Source organism: Tamandua tetradactyla, chromosome 15 (assembly GCF_023851605.1).
Source record: "Tamandua tetradactyla isolate mTamTet1 chromosome 15, mTamTet1.pri, whole genome shotgun sequence".
Taxonomy (NCBI): domain Eukaryota; kingdom Metazoa; phylum Chordata; class Mammalia; order Pilosa; family Myrmecophagidae; genus Tamandua; species Tamandua tetradactyla.
The window spans coordinates 49,805,905-49,823,733 of NC_135341.1; the positions used below are offsets into that span (position 1 = coordinate 49,805,905).

General features: G+C 46.0%; 2 protein-coding genes across 2 annotated transcripts in view; one reads left to right on the forward strand and one right to left on the reverse strand.

Annotated features, from left to right (window-relative positions):
* Positions 1–17,829, reverse strand: part of ITGA9 (integrin subunit alpha 9) — a 447,613-nt gene that overhangs the window by 163,543 nt on the left and 266,241 nt on the right. Inside the window, exon 18 of the mRNA XM_077129816.1 lies at positions 15,920–16,070. Within this exon, the coding sequence (XP_076985931.1) occupies positions 15,920–16,070 (151 nt within the window). The remainder of the gene's footprint in view (positions 1–15,919; positions 16,071–17,829) is intronic.
* Positions 9,923–12,173, forward strand: LOC143657437 (ral guanine nucleotide dissociation stimulator-like). Its single transcript, XM_077129817.1, has 3 exons — positions 9,923–10,096; positions 10,928–11,118; positions 11,743–12,173. Exons 1-3 carry the CDS (start codon positions 10,031–10,033, stop codon positions 11,804–11,806), a joined length of 321 nt encoding a protein of 106 aa, XP_076985932.1. The 5' UTR covers positions 9,923–10,030; the 3' UTR covers positions 11,807–12,173.

Below are 17,829 nucleotides of genomic sequence, written 5' to 3' on the forward strand. Positions count from 1 at the left end.
AGTTAGAAGGATAGCAGGAAGGGGAGCGTAGGACCCAGGTCTCTCTTGTGCAAATTGGCCTACAGCTCTAGCACCACTCTGTTAGAGGCCAAAAATCCAGAGGCATTGACTTTATTATTGGAATGGCTTCACTTTATGAAAACCAGAAATGCGCATGTAAACGAAGACCAGTTGGACAGAAAATGTCATTTTAAAATTGATCAAGGTCAAATGTTTAGGAAGGGAGTAGACATTGGGTGCTGCTCAATAAGGCAGACATGGGTCACATTAGATCTCCCCAAAAAGGTATTCATGAAGATGACTATTTTACTTTTTTCAATCCTAAATCTAGTAATGCAGAATCTGGAAGAACTTGGGCAAAAGTTAAGACAGGAATTATGCTGGTCATTTGCCTGTTTGCTTGTGATTCATTCTTGGGTCTTTCCCTATTCTCTGAGATGCTGAACCTTGTAAACTATACCTCTCAGGCCTCTACTGTGGTTAACTCTACTGGTGCCTCCCAATGGCCACTCTTCTCTTCTTCCTAATGAGGAGAATGCTGACTTCACGTGGGGTGGCCTAGGCCCAGCTAAGAAATTCATCTCCCATGTGGCTAGAGGAGGCTGTGTGATACAGTACCAACCAATGAGATGCACTTGGAAAATGCTGAGTAGCGTTCCAGGAAAGCTCCCTAAAAGGGGACACATTCAGCTGGCTTTTTGTCTTCTGTCCTTCCTCTTCTTCCTGCCTGGAAAGCAGCTGCAGTGTTGGAAGTGAAAACCAAGAAGAAACTTGTATGAAGATGAAAGTCCAAATGAAGGAAGGCCAAATGGAAAGAGAGAAGAACAGGATTTCTGATGGTATCATGGAGTTGCCAACCAGCTCTGGAATACCCACTTCTAGATTTATTACAAAGGGAAAATCAGCATCTTATTAGGATAAGATGCTAAAAGTTGGCTTTTCTGTTCCACACAACCAAACACATTCCTGATTTTTTTATCTGCTGTGCCTAGGAGAACAGGACAGGCGCTTTAGCACCTTGAGATGCCAGAGTAAGCACAAAACTGTGCCCATCACCCAGGATGGGGAATGTGGAACCCTTGGCCTGTCTCTAAGTCTGGCCTCACAGAGATGAAATGGCAGCTCTGGCAAGCTGGACTGTAATCAGCTGGAGCTGTGTGTCCTTTGTTTAATTCCATGGGCATCTACATTTGCTGATTCCCTAATTCACATGCTAGCAGAAATGTCCTGTGTGCAACTGACACTGATAATATCACACAAACACCCCAAGAGCTCAAAGACCTTTGCTAATGTGCTTGTAATACATGTCCAAAATGCAAAGGAAACCAGTTGATGACAAACCTACTACAGCAGACAATTTTAGTGCTCCACCCAGATCTTCTTGGAGCCTTCTCATATGCCTGCACTCTATCCTACCTCTAGCTTCAGTCTGTATTTGCATCCATGAGAAAATATCAGTCTCCTTCAGAGGTCTGCACTCAGGCAACTGGAGTGACTCTGTCCACACCTCACCTTCAGAAAGTTGAAAGTGCCTGGGACTTTTATCCTCTCTCTGTGGCCCTTAACCAATGATCGAAATTAGCAGAATGAAAGCCCAATGTCCTGGCCTTGAGATGAGTTGATGCTGCAGTGTAATGCCTTTCAGAGTTCCCTGCAGGGGGCAAGGGCCATGCTCTGTAAGACTTTGCCTGAAGCTGCACCCTGCCCTGCTTCCCACACTCCCAACCTGCATCTCCTGTGAGCACTTCCTTCATAAACTACTTGTGCCTGGATCCTCAACTCAGCATCTGCTTCAGGGAAACCCAGCCTAAGACACCTAGAATTCATCTCCTCCGCCTTAAAATCTTTTTTTTCCTTTTATTTGCCTTAGCTTAGCAGTCCACTTTTATGGCTTTATTTTTAAGAGGTGATATGCTTCTTTATGAAAAAGATTAAAAATCCAAGTCCCCCTTTTTCCCCTTAGAAGAGGAAATTATTAAATTGCTGTTTTGTAGTTAGCTGGGAAAAATAAAGTCCAAAGGTTTAACACATGTTTCCCAAACCTCCCCCACAGATTTGTCCAATGAAGAACGTTGTCCTTCATTGATCCTTGTCGTAGCTACAGCTCTGTTGACATTTCTAAAGCAAAACGCGGCCTTCCTTCCAAACGCAGTGAATACACAAATGAAGCTTTTCATATATGTGAAAACTGAGCCCCACCTCAGTGGAATACTGAGGCCGCACTGAGATTTGAAATGGACATCTGGGTTTCTCCACCACTTCCTCACTGTCGACGGCCACAGGAAGGGCCCAGCCATTCTCTCGGGCATGGTTTCACTCTAGGTTAGGATCTCTCTGGCTTTGGGGCCAGCAAACGCTAATGCAATGGCCACAAGTCATCGAGGACAGGAATTATGTGGTTTCCGCGCACCTTGCTCTCACCATCGATGTCTGTTATTTCAAGGGGGAAAGTCAGGGCCAGCAGAAGTAACTTACAAACGCTGAAGGGTCTCAAGGAAACCTGTGACAGTGGGATGGGGCCGAGAGAGGGAGAGAGCGAGAGGGTTTGCTGCTGTGCTAGCCTCAGCTGGGCTTAGAGCCAGGTGAGGTTTTTCTGCCTGGCGTTAAGCAGGAAGTTCAAGGTAAAGTCACCAGGGGGCTTGGGGCACTGGATTAAAGACAGGAAAGGGGCGGAAAAGACTTATTATTTTCTGAGTATCGATATCACCCCCAGGGTTCTCTTACAAGGGCAAGCAGCAGGTTCATTCATCATGTTAATGGCCCGACCTAGATGACTATAAACATCTAAGGGTTGCATTTTCCTTGGGGCTACTATTAACTTGACGAGAGACACCAGAAAAAGCAGAACTCAGTGAAAATCAGTTCCTGCCAGGAACAAGAGTGGCTGCAGAACATGGATAAGGCGCATGCCTGCCTATAAACTGTTCTGAGGCACAAAGTTTGATTTCCCGGCTCCATTTAATACATTTCATTTGGTTCACATGAACGGATGCAGCTTCTGTGTGGAACGTTCCCTCTGAAAAGAGGCCAGGGCACTCCCTCAAATATAAAGGTATACAAACACGAGTCTAAAATCCTTTCAGCTCTATCCGGATTAGAAATTGGATCAGCTTTATCGCCTGGCGCCATCTTGAAGCGGTTTGCCTTGAAAGTGAGAGGAGGGAAACTCCCGGGAGTAAAGGGCTACCCTTTCTGTAGTAAAGGTAGACATAAGCTCAAAGAATCATTTTACAAGTAAAACAGACTTACACGCGCTCTATGCCTCTTGTCATAGAGAATAAGCCATTGAAAGACGTAAACCTCCTTAATGGCCTACAAACCCAACTCGGAGGCTGAATTTAATACAGATCTCAGACCATTCACTCCTCAGAAACAGCCAAAATGAGCTTTCATTCCAGCAACTTGTAATATTATCATTTTCCCTACATTAGGCCCATGGTGGAAATAAGAAGATGTAAGGTCCATCCCTCCATTTCCATTCTCTCAAGGAGATGAGAAGGTGAAGTGATAACTCTAGTCAGCCAAGTTCCAGTGATTTACAACCAACCAATCCTGAGCACTAACTACATTTCTTATGAATTTGCAAGTGCTCTGGATGCTATAAAATGCATTACAAGTAAAGGCCCAATGTTCTCTCCGCTGAACTCAGTTTCATTCTCCCAAACCAACTTCTCTTTCAAACTTGCCTCTTCCTATCAGCAGCCCCAGAACCTGACTCTCAAGCTGGGACTCCTCCAGCCTGTTCACTCTGTTTCTCAGCTCTTCCTTCCAATGTTACCGGCCTCTGTTTTTCCTTTTCCAATTCCCCAGTCCAAACCTCATTGCCTGAGGCCACATCTGCTGCAGAAACCACCTGTGTAGTGGCCTTCCTGATGTCCGACCTTTCTGGCCACATCCCACTCTGTACAACGCTGCCTCTGAGTCCCAGTTCCTTCCTGCCATTCCTTGGCTCCAAAACCACAGATGGCCAATGTCTATTCACCTGATAAACAATCTCAGCTCCTCACCCAGGCCTTATAGGGCCTGTCTCATTCCTGCCCCATCTCCAAGATTTGAGACTTAGCCCTGCCATTTTGGGGGAGTATTCCCTTTATTTTCTAAATCCGAGTACTACCTATTGAATGCATCACACATTTGAACAATTACATATCTTCGGTTTTTATCAATATCTCCAAACCAAAAATTCCAATATTTTAGCAAATAGTAAGTAAATGAAAAAAAAATCAACATTCTTAAAAGCAAACAAATAGGAATTACAAAAGCTAACATTTATTAACTGATATAAATGTACTAAATTTATATTACTTTCCATGTAACTTCATTTTTTAAAAACAGTTCATTAAATATAAAAACACAAATAAGACCAGTTTAACACTAGTTTTTTGACAGTCTGTGGACACACCCACACCCACACACAGAATCCTTTGTTAATACCATGAGTTTCCATTTGGAGTTTAAAAGGAAGAGCCAACACCCTCTGACTTACATTCTTTCATCTTATATTCTTGGTTTTTTAATCTCCCTTCAGCAATGAATCTTGGTCTGAAGTAGGTGATCAATCGTATATATATAAATATCTTCAGAGTAATTTAATGAACTATGAAATCTGTGCTTGTGTGTGTGGCAAGCAGGTGGGGGCTACTAAGACCAGCACTCATCACCTACCCGTAGCTTGGCTCCTTTAAGCCTCAGCCTGAATGTAAACCCGAGTCTGACTGTTGCCAGGGCCAGGCTTTCCCTCTAAACCACACTGGCTGCCTGTTATTACGCTTCTCCTCTAAAATCTTCTCAAGTCCAAACTCCAGCTTATCGGCTTCTTGCAATCACTGTAAAGTACAAATATTCTACCCGCAGATAGTTTTCAAAACATCACAAACTTTAAAAATTCAATGAACGCTATGTTTGGGTTGATTTTCTCCGTCTTCTGATCTCCCCCAAACACACATAAGTTCTAAGTTCCCAAACCCTAATGTCTTTGGCTAGCCTATCTGCCACCAAGGGTAGGGCATGAAATGCAATCAAGGCTGCACACAGGCCACATTTTACCAGAAGATCAGATCCATCTGGCAAACAGGCAGGAAAGAGAATGAGATTAGAACATATGGAAGCCAGCTAGGCTGGAGGTCACAAATCAGTGGCCTAGTAGCTGGATGTGGTGGTTACTGGACATGTTTGTTTGGCCCACACAGTGTTAGGAAAACATTTAATTAGCTGCCAAAGTCATGAGATTTCACATTAAAATGTGGATTTCTGGCTTTTATTGAAAAAAAAAGGGAAATCTGGCAGGACTGGCCCTCCTTCCTGCCTGGCAACAATTGACTGTTGTTCTGAGTTGGCTGTGCCCTGAGTTGGCTGTGCCCTGTTGATGATTCTAGAGCCCTCCATTTTTCCATGGTCTCCACTGTTTCCTACTACCCTACACCAGGTCCTCTTCAGCCATTTACAATACCTGTTTTGCTCCAACCCTGTAGACTGTGAGATGGAGACCTCTAGTTCTTGCACTTGTGTGGTTTTATTAGGCCATCTTATAACTTCTGGGAGCCCAGAATGTGAGCTGCTCAGGTTGAAGATGCTTTTAATCCTGTGGACATCTCCAGCAGAGGCTGGCAGGACCCATCCAAATCCCTTGTACCTTTCAAGGTACACCAGCCCACCAGGTCTGCATCCCTGAACCTGAGGGTATCTTCTAGAATGCTGTAGGCCACTCTGGCCAAGCACATGGCAGGATGGAAGGGGATGGCCACAAGAAGCCCTCAACTAATTACCCTCAGGAAATGGGGTATAAATCCCACCCCACCCACCCCTACTTCCTCATTCCTATTTGCAAGTATTGGACTGTTTCCAAGAGATACCCTGTGGAGTAAGCCCTATTGCTCACTGTGGGAGCTGGATTAAATGGCACACTCTTCAGTGGCTTATCCCTCTATATTACTTCTCTACCTCCCTACCCGTGTTTCTTGCACCTTCCAGGTAAACTAATTGCCCTCAGTTCTTTACCTCAGGGTCAGCATCTGGGAGAACCAAGCCATAAGAGCATCTTATACTGTGGAGAAAAGAAGGGACAGCGAGCCTGTCCCTATTCTCCCTTCTCTCCCAGCACAGCCTCCTCTGTAATTCTATGGCTGCCTCCCCTTTGTACCCCAAAGCTACTGGGGCCCCTTACACCTGGAAGATTCAGGGAAACCTCGTTTAAGACATTCACTTTTATGGCCATATCTGCTTCCATACTTGCTATCATGGTAACACCATGAAGATGCACACGAGCCCAGCCCTTTCGATTTCATGCACACACTCACACACTCATGTTTTCTTTCATAGTCACACGAGGCATTCAGAGTGTAGGAGTCCAAACTGACAAGCAATTTCAGCATAGAACATCAAGCATGCATTCCCAAAATGTCCTGAGGTCACCCCATCTAGGAGTGATACTGGCCCTTTGTCCTGCATTGCAGTCTCTTTCCATCTTGCTAGTTTTACCCCACTTCTTTTGGTTTTCTTTGCCCTTTCACCTCCACTCTAGCTCAGCTCCCTCCTTCACCAGCCAAATAAATTAGCCTGCCATAGTCTTCTCTGCAGTGTTGACACCAGCTGTCCCCAGCTCCTTCAGAGTCCCATCCAACTACCCCAAATATTTATCCAAAGAGCTTGTCCAACATGAAAGCGGTTGTTACAAAAAGGACACTTGTTTCACCTTGTCACATCTGTGCTTCAAAGCAACTTTTCAGAGCACTTGGCACCTGGTACTTTGCTTGCTGACATGTCTTTCCCCTCATTAGGGTGTGAGCTCCCTGTGATCAAAAGCCACATCTTACCTATCTTTGCATCTCCCAGTGGCTGATACGGCCACTGGCATTTAGTAAGTACTCAATAAATGCTGTCTAAACAAATCCATTCCTTCTCAAGAAGCCAGAGCAGCCAAAGCCTTTTGACTCTTGAATCAAAACTAGACTGACTAAAGGGCTCCATGTCTTACAACTCCAGGGGACAATATTCATTTATATTCTGTGGAGTTGTGTAAGGTGCATCCAGATCACTCTAGAGTCCTGAGATGCAATGGTGCTACTTGGCTCCAAACTGAGTTCTTTCTATACTTGCTTCCTTGTTCTTCCCTTTAACCATACCCCTATCACCTGGGGCAGGGGTGGGGGGTGGTCCCTATCACTGTTCTTACTAGGAGACCTCAGGAATAGTCACACCCTATAGTGATGCTCTGCCAAGGGAGACCCTGGTTCCTTCACAGTGCATGGGCCTGCCCCCTGCTAAAACCCAGCTGCTGGCCATCACACACTGAGCTCTGGCTAAACAGCACAAACCAGTCAGTCAGACAGCCCCAACAAACTAAGTCTTATTTTATAGCATGTTTTCAAGTTAGCTTTATATAGGAGAGGAGTCAGCAGATGGTCATCCATGTGCATCCCACACTTTTACAAGCATCCTTCCCTTAAAAGGAAGAACTAGAAAAATCTAGGAAAGTAGTTTTGCATTAAAAGAGCATAAAGAAAATCAATTTCAGGGGATTTTGTTATTGTTGTTTAGCCTCAATAGCCAATATATCATTAATTGAGGGTATGAGAGAGAAGAGACCTTGGAGGCCTAGGCCCTGAGTTGGTTTGGACAAAAGGGTTAACCTTCCACTTACCCATTCCTCATCCCCATCCATCCCCCATCCATCCATCCCCCATCCATCCCCCATCATCTATCCCCCATCCATACATCCCCCATCCATCCATTCCCCATCCATCCTCCACCCCCCATCCCCCATCCATCCATCCCCCATCCACCCACCCACTCACCCACCCCATTCACCCTTCCTTAGGGCAGGGAGGCGAGGAAACTTAATAGGTAACACCTGAGCTAAGATTTGAGGGCAGAGTAGTGCATTAAACAAGAACAGTGAAAGGAATTCCTTGGTACAGGCAGCTTAAATAGATTTATTATTGAACCCAAGTGTGTATGTGGGGTGACAATGAGGCTGGGGAAGCACAGGGGCAGAGTGAGGCTTGAGACCCAGCCTCACATGAGGAGTCTTAACTCCTTCCGAAGAATGTCAAAGAGGAAGAGTGACAAGATCATGTTTCTTCCCAATGTTTTACTTGTATAACTGACATTCTAGGCTTATTTTTATCACTAGCCTTTTGAATTATGTATTTACTGTTGCAACAATTATTTTTTACACTTGCTTACTATTTTACATTTTTATAAAATTTGTCTTTGCTGAAGTCGATAGTTGGCTTTGTCCCAGTTTTTATGGAACAGCTCCCATATTCTTGAATACTCTGTCTGTAAGTCACTAGTTTTCAGGAAGCCAGAGCCTCATTCACATTCCTGAGGTCCAATCAGAGGGCGGGCTGTGTGAAGACTGTCCCTTCCAGGCCAAAGACTTCCTGCATCTCGCTGCCTGAGTTGTTTCCTGGCCCAGGGAGGGTGCCTGGAGCCAGGGTGGGACGGGGGAGTGTCCTGGAATGACTCTCGGGGAATGAGTGACAGGAGCTGGGGCATAAGCCCTCCAGGCCACTGCTCAGGGTGAGGGCCGTGAAGTGGGTGCCACACAGTCTCTCAGCGTCTGCAGCAGAACTGAACCTGGGTTGCTCACAGTGGCAACCCGCCCATTAAAGCACATTTTTCTGCCTTCCCTCCTTCCCTGTCTAAACCACCGCGTCCACACAGTGCCTTCCTGAGATCACCAACCCCCAGTCTAAACTACCTGCACCTGCACCACTGTTCTCAGGGTCTGCTTTGGGGGAAACCCAACATAGGACAGTTGGTAGACGTATGGACTCCTATATATCTGAGACTATCTTGATTTTGGCTTTATTAATGGAGGACAGGTCAGCTGAGTTTAGAATTCTTGATTCACAATGCAACATACTGTTCTAACGTTTTAGCTTTAATATTACAGAAAAGAAGTCTGTGGAAAACTTGTTTTCTGTCAGATGTTAGTAGTATCATCGTCATATCCTTGATAAAAAAAAATTCATGAAGCTGTTTGTAGGCATTAGACCCTTTTTAAGGGTGATCCTTCTTTGCTATCTAAGGAATGGTTTCCGCTCTTACATCATCTGTTCAATCATTCTGGAACTGTCTTATCATGGCTGACTCTCTGGTCTCCCACTTCCATGTCTGTATTTACTGTCATCTCTTTTTGTTGCTTTGTCCTTTTCTCCTGAATTCTCAGACCCTGCCAAATTTTCTCTTGGCTATAGTGAAATCAGTTTTTTATACTGGCGATTCTGCTTTTTCCTGATCATAATACTTATTTCAATTCTGCTTTTAATTGGTTTCGTTATAGTAATTCTTTATCCCATCTATGACCTCTATTTTTACTTTCATTTTAGTCCATCCCATTTTCATCTGATTTGTTGCTATGTTCATTTTTTCTTGAATTTCACTCAGAACAAAAATTGATACTCTAATCCACGTTTTGGAATGCTGTTGCCTCTGCATGTTAGCTACTCAAAAACCAGCCATGGCTTTTACACTAATGACCTTCAATCCTAATGATGACCCAGGAAGTAGATGGTAGAATGACCCCATTGTGTAGGTGTGGAGACTGGGGAGACCCTGAGATGAGAGTTACAATGACTATACCATGGTCACAAGATTTCTAAGAAAGTTCATCTGTGTTAGAATTGAGTTCTCCCTCCTTATGCATGGGGCCCAGTCTGCACCCAGGCCTTCCCAAGTAACTGTGGGTGATGTGCTGTGAGTGATGTGTTGAGGAAACTTGGTCCAGTCAACAGGATAACATGTTTCAGGAGGATGAGCATCAGGAGTCAAGAGGGCCTTTCCTGGAGGACCTAATGGTTGAGAAGTTTCAGTTAAGGGGCTTCAGGAGATGACCTCACTTCCTTTGAGCTGCAGTCCAACGGAATGTAGAACCTTAGTAACCAGGCACCTAGATTCCACAACAGTCCCTCTACCAGGCTCACTTAGCCAGAGACGATCGATAGTACAGCATATTCTCGTGTTGCATTTGTAGAGCAGGAGGATCTGCCATGAGAAAACCAAGGAAGGAGACATTTTTCAACAGATGCAGGCGCTGGTGCTGAGCCCTCCACCTCGCCGCCGCAGTCTGTTGGTCAGGGTGTTCAGGAAGGTAAGTCAAAGTGGCCCAAGGTCAGAGAATTAAGGAAATGCCAGCATTGCTATTTTGCCTCGGGAGCCCCTTAATACTCCTACTTTCAGTGTGAGGAGACATGAGGAACGGGGTCATCCATGGCCACGTTGGGAAACTTCATGTGCACTTTGTGTTCAAACGTGAAGTCATGGATGGCTGTTGGGAAGGCAAGTGGTGATGGTGAAGTAATCCCCATGCAACGTGTTAATCCTGGGCCCAAAAGTTGTCATCTCTTATTGATGTGAACTGGGGAAGTGTGCAGATACTTGATCTTTGGTCTGAGCAGGGATCACCACGGCTGCAGGTACTCAGAACTCCCTTTGAGGTAAAAGACATTCAAGTCTTGTTGTCGGTGTGAAAGAAAAGGTGTTCTCGCCATCTTGGTGCTCTTGATGCACTGCCTCCACAGTAGGGAAGAATGAGATGTGAGCAGGCTCTTCCCCTCCATGTCTTGAAGAGACCCCTTTTCCACAGTAAGGAGGGAAGATCATAAAGCTCCAGTGTGAATGCTTCTGGCTTCTGTCCTGCAAGAAGTTGAATCCCCCCATCTCATGAATGGGGGTGATTTGTGAGGAATCATGTGGATAAAGTGCTTTCCACGCATTGATGCACAACTCCTTGTGACTTCATTATTCCCCCACCTGAGTTCTACTTTGGAGTGTGGGACCTTTTTCTGCTAGATGCATTCCTGCCCCACTTCTTGCCCCAAGGCAGGGAGGGACAGGGAAAGGCAGGTCTGCGTACACCCCCAGCCCTAGCCCTCTCCTGGTTCTCAGTGCAGTGGCTAACCACCAGCTTCTGCTATTCCAGTCTCAGGGTGCAAAAGTGTCAGCAGTCCAGAGTGACCAGCAGTACACCGGCAACGTGGGATCCTGGGAAAAGTTCATGAAGCGCATGGCGGCAGCTGTTGCAGAGGGCAACCAGACCTATGTATCCCTCCTCGTGTTAAATTACCGGGGCTTCTTTACCATCCAGCAGGTCCTGGACCGGGTGTCCAACAGGTGAGCATGGGTTCCTCAATCTCCTAATCAATCTGGCATGCCTGAGCTGAATGTCTGGGGAGGTCATTGCAGCATCTAAACTCAGTTTCCTCCTCTTGCTAGTGGGGTCATGGGATGACCAAGCTGCTGAGGTCAGAGTCAGGATTGAATGATTCTGGGCCATGGAAAGTGTTTCCCCATGCCAGGCTTTCTGGAGAGGGAGCTCGGTGGAGAGGGCTTGTCAAGGTTGAGAAATTTCCTTTCCACGTGAAGATGCTCTGCTCCAAATTGACCTTTGGAATCCTATATTCCTATTCAGAGGAGGTTTGAGATTGCATCAAACTGGATTCTGTCCTCAGTGTGGCCTGAGTTGCCACTCATGCTGGGGGCTGGCAGAGGAGCCCCAGGCCTCACCAGTTATCTGTGAAGGAGCAGCTCATGGATCATTCGTTCATGTAGGATATAGGAAGAATAAGCTATGTGCAGGCCCTTTTCAAGCTACTTAGCCTACTTCATTGAGCAAAAATGCAGAATTGCCTGTGGCCTCCTGCTTGCCAAATCATAGGGGGTCAGATAACAGCAGGACATGTCATGAGTAGGGGCACACCAAAGAAGTTACATGTGACACTCCCATGTACCCTGCAGGTATGCAAGCAGCTGCAATTTGCCAGACAGGGATGGAGGAGGCCAGGAGTGCCTGAAAAAGTGAGTGAACTCTGGGTGAGGAGAGAGGGGCTCCTTCCTCACAGCCCAAGATGGGGAGTGGGGGCCGGTGCCAGGAGGGACTGGGCAGGTCCCTGCATCCATCTCATGATTCTCACTGGAGACCAGAGGTCAGGGCTCCACCCCCTACAGGGCACCAGGACTCTCAGAGACCCATGCGAGAGTTCCTGAGACACTGGGTGGGGAGTGCTCCTGGAGGCTCAGAGCACACTCCACACGCACGCAACTCTGCTGCCCCCCCACCACGCCAGCAGCACACAGACACAGTTCAGGAGATGCGGGGAGAATTCAGCTCACAAATCCAACCTGACTACCCAGTCCTGCAAGCCTGGCTGCGGGTGGCTGCAGTGGGGTGTGCCTGTGCCCTTTAGGGTCCATGACAGTGGGAAGGGGAGAACCTCACATGCCTCACAGAGAAGGAGGCAGGACCTCAGGGTATGAACTCCAGGTTGAGGTGACACGATGGCCCTGGGTAGGCTGAGGCAGGGTCATGCCCTGTCCCCTCATCAGGCAATTTATGCAGTTCCTACTGTGTGCAAGTGCAGTGCCATCGGCTGAGCAGAAACAACCACTCCCTGTCCTCATGCTGTTTCTGTTCCAGTGGGAGGTTGCACAGCAGATACAGACAGAAATAGTCTCTCTCGTCCTGTTCAGGAACCCTCACCTGGGAGGGTGGTCATCACAGGGCAGTGTGGCAGGAACAACCATTCCTCACGCTGCGGCCCTGTCCACCCACAGCACCTTCTCCTGCCTCCTGCTGACCTGGCTCCAGGACTTTCCTGATGATTTCTATGAGCCCCCGGACTTTTCCAGCCTGAAGGAACTGGTGTCCTTCGCACAGGTGGTGCTGCCTGGGTCTGCCCTGGAGAGCTAGGCCTAGGACCTCCTCTTTTGGCTGGAGCACTCAGTGGCCAGTGAGACCCAGACACGGGGGGAGACTGATATATTACCAAATAGGACTGAAGGGATACAAGTACATTTCCCGGATCGAGTGCCTCCAGGAGGGATACACCTACATGAACTTTTGCAACATGGAGGAATTTAAGGCCTGGTTTGGGGCTGTGGATCAGCTGAGTGAATCTGAGTGGTAAGACCAGGGCAGAAGGTAGCAGCAGCAGGGCCCCACCGTGAGCTGTGGCTTTCTGTAGCCTCACAGCAGCCCTCTGCCCTGTAGCTACCACCTGTCTTGTGAGCGGGAGCCCCTGGCCCTGTTGGCCAGCAACACACTCGATGCCCCAAACCTCCCCGATGTTGTCAAGCCTCGGAGTGCAGGGTGAGTTCCCTTTCCAGGCCAGCAGTTGCAGCTGCCTCAGGGCTCAGTGTCTTTTCGGACTCAGCATCGCCTCAGGGTGTCTACACTTTAGTATTGGAGACACTTCTCCTCTCCTGATCAGCCCTGTGACAGCATCATGCCCCCATCGTTCTGGGCCTTTGTGTCCCATGATGGAAATAGGAGATGCTGAGTGATCTCTCTGGTGCCTGGGGTTCAGGTCTCCCGTGGCCTGCAGGAGCCCTTGGCAGGGTGGCCCAAGAGCTGAGGGCAGTATGCACAGGAGGGAGCGGATGGGTCCCTGGCACCGGCCCCAGCTTAGGCGCCCTACTCTCCAGGTCCCAGGAGCTCAGCGCTGAGCCCAGCTGCAGCGGGGCCTCCATGCCCAGTGTCCGGATCCAGCTTGGGCGTGACCTCAGCAGTGGAGTGGCAGCTCTCTCACTCCCCGGATGTGAGGCTGATGCCTCCCAGGCTCACTCGGAAATGAGTGTGGGCCTCATGTCCACATGCCCTGATGGCCAGGAGAAGCAGGTGTCTGCCAATATTTTTTCAAATTTATGTTTATTTGTTTTATTTTATTTTTGTTTTATTGTCATTTTATTTCAATTTGTTTGTTATTAAAAATATTTTAACACGAAATAAAACGTTAACATAATCTGTAATTCACAAAATCAAAAAAAAATTGATACTCTAAAATTTCCTTTTGTTTTCTCTTAATAATCTTTTTAAAAAGTACGCCCTCCACTGTCTTGAGCTGTATTTTTCTTTGTTTATGTGTTAGAATGTTTCTGTAAGGTCCAGGTTGGTTCTGTTAGGTTTCTGCATCATGAAGCAGGGTGGATGGGTTCTTTTGGTCCCCCCTCCCCACCTGGATGCTGTTAGAATCCTGCTCTGGGCTGGATTTATCTTACTAGTTGACCAATCTTGCAGTTGTGACTGTAGCTATAGAAGGAGAATTTTTGTTTCTTGGCTATGTCTTCTCCTGCCACACCAAAGGTTCCTTGCTCATGTGCTTTTTCTGGTTGGATTTCACTCCATAGCAGCTACATGTTGTCTCTGGACTCAGCTGCCTTTCTTACACTAGTGCTCACCACATAACAGAGAACCTCTATACTCTTGTCAACTTTCTGCCAAGTGAAACCTAGAGTTCAAAGTGCTGAAGGTTTTGGCGTTTGCTGGAACTCAATGGCAAAGAGTTAACACATGATATGTTTCCACTTTCCTGATGATCAGCTACTGCACCTAATGCCTTCAACCTGTGGCCTTCTCAGGACCCTTGTCCTTGACGGACTGGAGCCCCGTTGCCCAGAATGCCAGTGGCCAGTGATGCTACAGGAGCATCATGGCCTGCCCTGCTTGAAGGGAGAACAATTCCGCCGTGCAATGTAAGCTCCACAGCATCGTTCCCCACCCCTTTTCCTTATCTGGAAAGCACTCTTCCAATAAAATCACACCACCCAGATCTCATGCAGTAAGGAAGGAATAGAACAATGCATGTAAAGCTTCTAACATGTAGCAGGTGGTCAATCAACGCTACTTCCCATCCCTCAAATAGTTGCAAGACTAAGGAGATAATCATTTGCTGATAATAACCTCTGTAAAAGACATCTGTCGCAATATTATTTAAGGGAATAACATAAGCTTGAGTTCCCTGTTAAGCTGGGCAGGGCTGGCAAAACCCTGTCAAAACTGTGGAGCCAGAAATAATAGAGGGAACAAAAGTTAAAATAAATTGAGTAGCTTGAAATACTAGTGGTCAATGAGAGGGAGGGGTCAGGGGTATGGCATATATGAGTTTTTTCTTTTTTTTTGCGGGAGAGATGCAAATGTTCAAAAAGATGATCATAGTGATGAGCACACAACTATGTGATGATATTGTGAGCCACTGATTGTACACCATGTCAAGAATGTTTGTTTGTTGTTTATAAACAAAACAAAACTGTGGTGCCTGGCAGGACATGTGCCTGAACAGCACGCCATCCACTCACTAAAATGTATGCCCAGGGATCATCCGTGGGGGCAGGGAGGTTTTCTTGGAAAGTGGTTTTGGTTCCATTATAACCCAGAGATCAAGGCACCACAGCTCAGTGTTGTAAATGCTGTAAAAAGCTGCAGAATTTCCCATCTGAACAGTTATCAACAGTTACTCCAACCACCAGGTACAATGAAATCTATTTGAATCCATTCATTCCTCCTTGTTGCCTTCTGAGGAGGAGTTTTTCTTTTCTTTCTCAAACGTGAGATATCATGGGACAGGAAAGATTATCAGCTCTTGTTTCTTTCTGAGTCATGCTATCTAAAAAAAAATCACTCAATTCATGGAAATAATTCAATTCCCTCAAATGTGTTAGGATTAAATAAAAGCTCTGAGTGAAGTACATGGCCTTTTAATGGACAGCATCAAGTGCATCATTGGTGATAAGCCTGATAAGCAGTAATCTGTCCTTATTTCTTATACTGTTTTTCATAGCAACAACTATTGACCTAAAATAACAAGACTGCAAAAGACAGTCTCTGTAACATCTGGGAGAAAGGGCCAGATATAAAACTGTAGGGAGAAAGTTCAACAGGAGAGAAGGGATGGGAGACAATGTAAGATATAGATATTGCTCTAACTCTCATGTAGTATTTACAACTTCTGTAACTGTGCCAACATATAATCTGAGTCCAAAGGTAAAGAATCGAACAATTCCAAATAATGCTTCTTCTAAAGATACAGTCTCCTTTACAGAATCACCACATATTCCAAGTTCTGATGAAAGTCTTGTCTCCTAGTCAGCAAGTGCATTACATAGAACAAACGCTCTCATTTGGGGGTGCCCTCCTTACCTTCTGCCACATATTGATGAAGAAGAGCTCCCGGGAGACATTGAAGGACACGTTGGCATCATAGGCATCATCCCCAAGGTTGGAGATGGAGATGTTTAGGGAGATATTCTTCACAGCTCCCAAAGCTAGATATGGGGTTTTTTCATCAATGCTGCAATGAAAAATAAGTAGTCATCACTGTTTTGACTTAACACTAATATAACATGAGCCGCCAGGGGCTAATTGTGGGTGGGGGGTCAGAATCTCCACTGGGATCAAAACCAGAGGTCCCAAGAACCCCATTCACCAGCCACCTGTTCTTGGGCAATCAGTTTTCTGATTAACTCCCATGGGCTACAGTTTTCTCGTCTAAAACATAGGGGTTCTGCCTTGTTCAATTCACTAGACTGTTCTTCGGTTCATGTGAGCTATTATATACCAAACTTGGAAAATGAGAAAGCATTTGATCACCTATAATGGGATTAAATCATTCATTCCGATATTTTTGAACACTTTCTACATAATGGTCAATGCTCTAAACACTAGGGAAGAGCAGGTATGATCAGAGGAGAAGATGCAGCTTAGTCCAGGGTTGTAGCAACTGGGACAGTAAGAAAAGGCCATATGCCACACATATTTCAAAAGTTGTGCCAACAGGTTTTGCTTATACATTGAATGAGAGTACCAGGGAAAGACAGAAGTCAAGGATGACTCCAAAGGTTTGGGGTATAAAAACTGGAAGGAAAGAGTTGTCATTTACTGAGATGAGAAAGATTGTGGGTAGAGACAGTTCAGCAGAGAAAATCCAAATGCCCATTTTTAAGGCATTTCTTTTTTAAGAAAAAATTTTGAGGCAGAAGCTGGATGAATGACTCTGACATTGGAGGAGGGGTTTGGGCTGGAGATATAGATTTAGGGTTGACTAGATATGCTCACCAGGAAATGAGCGTCTACGGAGAAGAAATCTCTCATTTAGGGACTGAAGATGAGGAGTCAAAAAGAAGACTAAAAAGAGTAAACGGGAAAGACGTGCTTTAGGAAGGGAGTGTTTGACTTTGTCAAGCATAGCACACAGATCAAAATAATGTGAAGAATGAGGACTGACCATTGGATTTAGCCATCTGGAAGTCATTGGTGACCTCAATAAGAACTAAAATCTGATTAGAATGGGTTTAAGAGATGTTGGAGGACATTAAATGGAAACAGTGAGCACAGACAACTATTTGGAGGAGTTTTCCTATAAAAGGAAACACAGAAGAGGAATAGTAGCTAGAGGGGGTCATGGGTTCAACAGAACCATTGGTGGAAGGGGCCTGGGGAACAAATGGGTGAGACTGTGGCTCATGTGGCACAGGTGCAGATGCTTAGTAGATGGGGTGGTAAGAACATGTGGAAGTTTTCTTGTAACTGCCTCCATTTGTTCAGTAAAATAGAAGCATGGTCAAAGACTGGGCAAAGGGAAGAGGAAGAAGAGTGAATGTTTGAGGCAAGAAAACAGAGAATGAAATGGTAGCCCAGGAGACTGGGGGAATGAATGGGCAAGGGATGATAATGACAATGATGATGAAGATGCACATGATAATTACTATGTGATGGGAGCTTTGGATAAAATGAATTCACATCAGTGGTCAATCTTTAGTTGTCAATCAGCTAAGGGAAGAAGTGATCAAGCATGAGTGCTTGTGTAACGTACAGTTATTATTTTTGACCACTTAGCATACTAAAATCCTTCCTGTTTTGGGGGAATCCCAATCTAGGTGGTAGAGGCATATCAGCAGAAAGAGGGAAGACCCTCCATCATCTCTCTGCCTAATTGCTATAGTGTGGGTACCCGACTATAGGCAGTTACGTGATCTGAGGCATGGCTTTAGTGCGGCGAACTGATGCTGAGGGTGGAATGAATTCTGAGGGTTTCACAAAGGCCTCTGGGC

Excerpts from the sequence above, each read along its gene's own strand:
- LOC143657437 (XM_077129817.1), top strand. The coding sequence starts at position 10,031 with ATGCAGGCGCTGGTGCTGAGCCCTCCACCTCGCCGCCGCAGTCTGTTG. Across the intron at positions 10,097-10,927 it reads TGGTCAGGGTGTTCAGGAAG|TCTCAGGGTGCAAAAGTGTC; the intron begins GTAAGTCAAAGT and ends CTGCTATTCCAG. Across the intron at positions 11,119-11,742 it reads CTGGACCGGGTGTCCAACAG|GTATGCAAGCAGCTGCAATT; the intron begins GTGAGCATGGGT and ends TGTACCCTGCAG.